This window comes from Pygoscelis adeliae, unplaced genomic scaffold (genome assembly GCF_000699105.1).
Source record: "Pygoscelis adeliae isolate BGI_AS28 unplaced genomic scaffold, ASM69910v1 Scaffold228, whole genome shotgun sequence".
Classification (NCBI taxonomy): Eukaryota; Metazoa; Chordata; class Aves; order Sphenisciformes; family Spheniscidae; genus Pygoscelis; species Pygoscelis adeliae.
The window spans coordinates 24,863-32,626 of record NW_008825259.1 but is presented as its reverse complement, the minus strand read 5'-3'; the positions used below and the strand labels follow the sequence as shown (position 1 = coordinate 32,626).

At 48.9% G+C, this 7,764-nt stretch overlaps 1 protein-coding gene across 1 annotated transcript in view; it reads left to right on the top strand.

Annotated features, from left to right (window-relative positions):
* Positions 1-1,789: 1,789 nt before the first annotated feature.
* The window catches only part of PPP3CC (protein phosphatase 3, catalytic subunit, gamma isozyme), a 27,289-nt gene continuing 21,314 nt past the window's right edge, over positions 1,790-7,764 (top strand). Inside the window, exon 1 of the mRNA XM_009329503.1 lies at positions 1,790-1,827. Within this exon, the coding sequence (XP_009327778.1) occupies positions 1,794-1,827 (34 nt within the window). The 5' untranslated portion in view covers positions 1,790-1,793. The remainder of the gene's footprint in view (positions 1,828-7,764) is intronic.

Here is a 7,764-nt window from a genome sequence, read left to right as displayed (position 1 = left end):
CTCTGCACCCGGAGCATCTCTGGTTAGGACGGCATGGACCACGGGTGAGATGGAGGATGAAGGGTGGGTGCTCCTGTGTGCAGAGGGTGCTCAAAAGCGGTAGGAAAAAGAAATCTCAGCGCAGTTTTTAAAGATTTCGCTGGCAGGGAGGAGGAGTGTCAGGCTATCTGGGCTGCACTCTGACTTCAGCCCTCCAGCCTCCGAAGGAAAACCTCGCTGCTGTCTCTAGCTGCAGCATCTCCAGCTGCGAAGCCTTAACAGGATCTCGCTGTGTTTCCATTAGGAGCGGAGGTGGATGTGAGCGTGTTGAGTAACGCGACCTCCTCCAGCTGGGAGCCTGGGTACGCCGCCGTGAGAGGGCTTGTGGGGTTTATCTCTCCAGAAGTCTACATCAATCCTCCTGGCTTCTGAGTGCTTCCCCCCCTTTAGTGAATACCTTTGCAACGGTGGTGGCTGTAAGACGTGAGTTTAAAGCACTTTTCCTGCTCCGAGACGGATCTGGTGAGAGCGTGCAAGGATCTCCCCTGTGTAAGACAAGTGGTTCAAGGTGAACTTCAGGAGAGCAGGGAGCAGTGGTGTCAACAGTGATCCCAGTAAGAGTCTTCGGTTCCCTAGCCTGCTCTAGAAAATATTCCCTTTTATCAGTTGCTGAAGTGTAGCGAACGTGGTAAAATGGCTTCTCAAACAGCAGTGAGAATATTATCCCAAAGGTGATGTCTCGGATGTATATTGCAAAGGCTTCCCGGAGGAAGACCCTGAACAGTGGTGCAGAGGACTGGTTTTGCTGTTTCAGCGATAACTGGGGGCTCCTGTCATCGAGTTCGGTCCCTGGCACATGAGGGTCTGTGAAGCTGCTCTGAAAGCATTGCTAGAACTTATTTAGCCCATTTATTGGGCTACTTACTCTTTGGTTTGCAAGAAAGCTGCTCTGGCTGATCTCCAGTGTGACCGCTGGGAAGATTTTAATTAGTTTCCAGCTCCCTTCAGACCGTCTGCACCTCTGTGTGGTTATAAGGTGATACGTGGGTATAAATGTCAAACATTGGAGTAAGTGCATTGCAAGAAATGTTTTAACCAGCGCTGTTTTGATCCAGTGCGAATGCAGCTGGGTTGAAGCATTAAGGCGTGAGATGGGAAGGGAAGAGAAACTGAGCCCTCTATTGTGTGTGAATTGGTCTTTTTTTGCTGCGGTGGGGATTGCAAGCGCTCAAATGCTCATTTATCCATGATGTGACCGCCTTTTGCCGGACTTGATGAAACAGTCTCTTCTCCAAGGGCCTGCAGGCTGGGCTCTGCGTGCTTCCACCACGGTGCTTGGGCACCAGCCTGAGTGTTTCTGGGTGTTATTTTGTTTAGGTTTCCCATGTGGATTCCTGCCTACATCGTTGTCCTGAGCGAGGTCTTGGAAGGACGCAATGTGCAAAATTGTGTCTGCTTAAAGTAGCTTTAAAAACTGGAGCCAGCACCCTCCTCCCCTGCCGCTGCCGGTGGTGGGGTCAGATTTACATTCACTAGCAGGTGGGGGATTTGCCTTTGACACAAAGACCCCGCTGTTCTTGTATTAATGATCTATTAGTGGACGCGCTGGCAGCTTGCTAACCTTGTGAAACAGGTGGTGAATTTCCCTGCCTGCTGACATCTAGGAATCCCCTCCCGTCTCCTTTGGTGAGCTCACTTTTTTTTAAGTAGCTGCAGCTGTTTGCTGTAGACATCGGCCTTTTTCTTTTCCTTTTTTCTTTTTCACCCAAGCTTAGCAGCGACCCCCTCGAGTCGGCTGAGAGACCGTCCCACCAATGGACCTGTTGAGAGGAAGACGTCAGGTTTGCTGTGGGTCGGTGTGCTGTTGAGTGATTATTTTGGAGGAATACGTATATTTTTAACTGCTGGAAAGTCTATAGAGCTTGAGGGTCTCAAAAGAGATTTTTTTTTTTTCCAGGCTGGTATTGAGGGCTTATGTGCTCTCCTTGACAGTAGCTGGTGAGCTGGCACTCGGTGATGTAAGGAGCCCGCGTCCCCAGCAGAGGACTTGGCTTTGGGCAGATTGTCTCAATGACAATCCCAGGCAAATCCGCATCAGTGCTGGTCATTAAGAGAGGGACCTACGCATAGCAATGTGGGCGCTGGAAACTTGACGGACCTTGCAAGCAAGTACAATTTTAATGTCTGCATTGTTCCCAAGGAGGCTGAGGAAATTCAGTGCCCGACAAGTGCATTTTTGAGACAGTCTCCGAGCCGCAGAGCGCTTTGGCAAGAGCAAGACTAACGCTGCAGCGTGGATCTGGGTCTCGGCTGCGGCCGAGGTTCGGCTTTGTTTTCGGTGGCGGGGCAGGAACCCCGGCGTGAGGAACCGATTGATGCGGGGAAAGCTTTGCAGGCAGCTCTCCTGGCTGAGAGCTGGGCGGCTGATGTGCGGTGACAGTCTTAAGTCGCCTCTGTTCTAATTAAATACTCCCAGTTTTAATCTCACCTGGCTTCTTGAGGAGCGTGGTGAGGGAGCAGAGTGCCAGCTCCACCTCGTGGGTCGGCAGCCCGGCAAGGGGCCATCGTAGCTGCCTCTGGGCTTGCCTACCGTGGCAATCCTTGGCACACAGCTCTGTCAGTGAACCCTCCTTGAGTAGCCGCAGTTTACTTTGGCAAAGGCACCTCTTTTTTTTTTTCCCTAGTCTGATAACAGCACTGTCGGTGCTAGATGTTTTGCCAGCAGAAGAACAGTTTAAGGATAATTACCTTCTATCCCAATTAAAATTTTTAGGAGTCCATGAGCACAGTTCAGGTAGCTATAAGGTTTTAGAGGCTGTATGGCTTCCAAAATGCACAGATGGACTTTGATTTAGGTAGCTTTTATGATTTTCTAGTCTCTTGGCATTGCATTTAGTATTTCTGCGGGTCCGTGGGAGCTTTAAGCGTGGCCTGGGTTATGCTCGTTTGGCACACATTAAGTTTGTATTTGCATTTTGCTACACAGGACTGTCGCTTGCTTTTTTTGGAATTAAATGCACCTGGCTTCTGCATAGACTGTGTGTGCCAGATTCTAGTAACCGAGAGTCAACGTGGCCTCAAAATTTGGGTGTTACTCCTTGAATGACTGAAAGGTAGTTGATAAGGTAAAGACAGATTTGCTGAGGGGAATGGTTCAGTTGATTAGTCTTTCTCAGTTTCACTCGACTCTAGTATTGTGATGACTGTGTCTCTCCCCTGTTGAAGAAATCATTCGGCTTGGTAGAATTCGGTGTACAATACAGATATTTTTAGGTTTATTGTGAGGAGATATTCTGGTTGACCTACAAAAAGGAATCTGGCTCAAGGTAAGGAGCAGAGCGAGCTCTCTGAACCAGTTGCACACTGGGAGGCTGGCTTGAGCTCCAGCAGCACAAGCTCTCACTAGTTTCGGATAAAACTGGGGCGTTACGAACTGCATTTAATGCTCCTCTATATTTGAAGGAGGTACCATTCAGTAGGAATTTACACTTGCAAAACGGATGAGAAGGATACCCAAAGTCTTGTGTGCCAAATACTCTCTGTTAACGGGGACGGGGCGTGTGATGGTTTTGGTTGATGCTCAGCGCAGGAGCTGTGTGCAGGGCTGGGTCCTCCTGCAGCTCTTCCAGGGCTGAGAAACAAAACTCTTTTTTTGCTCCATTTTGTGAGTGCTTGGAGCCTCTGCAACCCAGGGTCTCTTATTCATCGTGGAAAAAGGAAAATTGCTACCCTCGGAAGAGTAGAAAGAACATGCAAAAGTTTGGAGGAGGGCAGACAGAAATGGCAGTAGTAACCTTTTCTAGCTCTTGCTGCATTTATGCAAGGAAGGTGTTTGCTTTACTTGCTGACCCGTCTGAGATATTAATGTTATTTATGCTAGCACAATCCAGTGGCAAGGGGAGAAGTTACTTATTTTCTCAGGTGGTAGGGGGCTGGAGGAGCAATACATTTGCTCCACTTCATGATCGCTTTCTTTCCACATAGCTTCTGTAGCTGGAGAGCAGTAGTTCTCTGACACAGCAGGGTCAGGGCGCCTGTGCCAGCACTGCTTCAGACCAAAAAATGACACAAGATTGTTTGTCAGGGCTTGGTCCAGGCTTTGAAAAATTGGTATCAAGCATACATCTGTTTTTGCAGACTCTCATGTAAACTCACCCTGAGGCACTCCAAGGGAGAGAAAATTTCATGCAAACCAGTGTAGGGATTCTTAAAGCAAAGACATCTTGGCATTTTATGACCAGAAATTTGTGTGGTTCATAATTTCAAGAAAATAAAGATTATTCCATGGAAAATTGGGTAGTTGCTGCTAAATATTAGGACTAACAGCAGGTTTGAATTTGACTCTAGCTGCTGAGGTTCAACCCATCCTTGCTTTTGGTCTGGAGCCCCTAATAGAGAAGCACTGAAGCAGGCTGGCTGGACCGTTGCTGTAGGTAATGATGGCATCCATCACTTGCCTTCAAGGGTTCGTTCCCTGTTAATGACTGTGAAAGCTCTGCACGATCCTGAAACTTAAGCTTTCTGCAAGCACAAAATGGCATTGCTGTTGCCTTTCGTTGCTGAACTTCTCCAGGTTATTGTCTCTCTGCTGGCTCTGTTTGAGCCCTGGGTTCAACTTTGAATAGACGAATGTAGGTTAGGTGTGAATGCGAATAGGAATGTCTGATAAAAATAACATTGGGCTATTTGGAAACTGGGGGGGGGGAACCCTGACCTGCTGCTCATGCTATGCACAGCTCAACACAGGAGGCAGCTTTCTCTCCGCCTTTCAAAGGGAATACGGCTGGCTCCCATGCGGACTTTTCGCTGCGAACGTTTCTACCTTTGACAGCCGGGTCCGGCTTCCTCGGCGGCCAGATCTCTGCTGTGGCAGATGGACATCTGTCATCCCCAATCGTCAAACCCTTAGCTGAATGTCAGTCAAATATTTCAGATGCCTTCCAGCACAGGTGGAGAGGGTGCAGTAATTGGAAGCTGTTAGTACCTTACGTCATGTGTCTGAGCATAAGAAAAGACAGCTTTTACTTGTGCTTAGTTTTGTCTGAGCTATACTGACTGCTTCAGAATGCCCAAAATGTACTTTTTTTTCTCCCCAAAGTGCATCTGTAACCATCTGTTCGACTATCTATCTGTAATATCGTTCGTTTGATGAGGAGCTAGCAGGGAAGGGTGGCTATTGCATTCAGTGCCCTTCAGATTCACTCCCAGATGGGTGTCAGGAGTTGCAGAGATCTCTCTCAAGTTTATTATCGAGCATTTTTAGTCCTGGATGATTTTTTGGACTTGAAACCCCACGCGCCCCAGGGTGAGAGGACATCTCCTTTTCATTGGAAACCCAACCGCTCAGGGAACAAACCGAGTTTTGCTGTAGCTGCCACTTCAGGCAAATAGCACTTGCTCCTTTTTCAGTAATGAATCTCGCTTTGTTGCTTTGTGCAGTCATCCAAGGGACTCTCAGATATATAAACAATAATTTGAGGATCACTTTGTTTTCTCTTCCATGGTACTGGCTCTTTTCTAGAAGTGTGGATCGGTCAGCTCTGCTCTGTCTGCTGCTACTGCCTCCAGTCCTGGGAGGAGAGGATCTTTGCTTCGTTTCAACCGCTCTCTTACGAAGATGCACGATAGATTACGTGGTCCGACCCAATCCGTGATGGAAGAGCCGTGATGAAGCTTAATAGGGGCATAGCTTAAGTACAGATGTAAAATACAGCACGGGCTTCTCTCCTGGAGGAATACAGTCTTTGTGCACCGAGGGGCAAATGAATGGGCTGTGAGCGCTCTGGTTTTGTAGAGTTGGTGGTAGAGAAGCAGCTTTTTGTCAAATTCTCCCATCTGTAACTATCCATGTCCTCTCGGAGTGCTGTGAATACCCTCTTGCTCCTGGACTGGCAAATAAAATCCGCGTTAATTTTGTAGTAAACGGCGTCTTGCACCGTAGTCTAGCAAAGACATCGCGGTCCTCTTACTGGATTTCCTCAAGCACAGCTGACCTCTTAATCCATTTTACACCTCCAAAGTTCACTTGCATTTGTGTCCTTTTGTTTGTGGTTTGGCATGCAGCGTATGTCCTGTTAGTAGAGTGGGAACTGTAGTCTTTGCTCCTGAGAAAAGTCTGGTCTAAGTCCCAGACCTAAAGATTTTGCTATTTAAACTAGACTGGGTGCAACACATGGTTTTGTATACAAAGGGAAGGTGGCACGAAGATCACAGCACTTGCTCCTCGCAATGTTGTGAATATTTTATCCATCTTTTTTGTTAATCATTGCCTGCAGGCAGTGCACGGAAGGAGCTGGCTCTGAGGATGAGTTTGGCACACTGTATCTTTGCGCTCCTTGGGCAGTCTGTGACTAGCCACAGCATTTTTTTTGTGAGATATGGAGTTATTTCCCTCTTTTGCAGATAGGAGCAGGAAGCGGGCAAGACTCTTCCACCCTTCTCAGTGCCCTGAGGGTGCAAGATTTCAGGTCAGCTTTTGCTCTGACGGCCGTGCCGGCGCTGCTCCCGCTGTCTGTGAGCCCAGGCTGGCGGCAGGAGGAGCCCCCTTCCTCCGCACCCTCCTGCTGTGCTGATCACTCCAACAGAATTAAGCAATAATAAGGATAAAATTCAGATCTTAAAAAAAAAAAAAAGTGGATATTTGTGCGTCAGATAACCTCTTGCACCGTGTTGACTGAAGCCCTTCCACAGGTTATGCCGGCTAACAGGATTACTTGCTTTGACAACACTAATTACTTAAGTACTCGTCCTCATCCCCTGCTGCGTGGGGGAAACGGGCATCGCTGGGTTTCAGTTTTGCCTGCACTCGGGCTCCAGTGCATGCTTCTCGTGACTCTCTGGTGTGCGGAGGATTTTTTTCATGCAGCCCCCACGAAGCTTTTGAAGTGCTCGACAGCTCTGGGTGCACCGTGGCACGAGTGTCTGCTCCAGCACTGCACGACCGGCTCGGGGAATGGAGAAATCTTTTTTGGGGTGGGTTAGCAGGAAGCACAGCGAGTAGAAAACTGGCGATGTGGAGTAATCCCTTGCCTAGCATGAGGTCTTTGCTCTGTGTGTGCATTCCCAGGGCAGCGCTGGTCTCTCTAGCATCTCTGGAGCAGGTTTTTCTCCCTGCTCTCCATGCTGGCTGCAGCTTGGCTGGCAGACAGGCACAGCAGAGGAGAAGCCGGTTCCTTATCGTGCCCAGCTCCTTGTGGGAGTGGAGCCGTGCAAAGCCAGCGAGGGAACTTACATAAAAGTTCTTGGCTGCTCACATCGGCGTATCTTGCATAACTCCCCTCGCTAGGGCTACCAAGAAAAGGCAAAGCAGACCATGCCAGGAGCTTTTCATGGATCTCTTCTGAATTGTGTGACGGGCAGTACTGCTCTTGTGGTCGCATGCCGTCTCCATTAAGCTTTCTGTCCCGACTTCTGTGGGCTTTTTACTTTGTTAGGGTGGCTCCGGAGTCGGTGGCCGTGTTTGAAGGCCTGGGACGATGGGGAATATGGAGCTGAACGGTTCCTATTTCGCTGTTCTCTTCCTTATAAATCATTTGACCTTCAAGTGCTCTCTCGCTTCCCTTGGAGTCAGATGGCAGATGCTAGGACAACTGCCCAGTTTGTAGAAGTACTTACAAATTGTTTTCCAGTCACTTAATGGCAGTGAGTCCCAAAGCCTCCCTTGCCCCTCACTCCGAGACCCGTGCCCACGTTTCCACCCAGCTCCTTTTGGCCTCCCTTGTTCCAGCTGAACCTATTTGTGTCAGGCCTGCAGCTTCCCTCTGCCTCCTCCCGCGGTGCAAACGC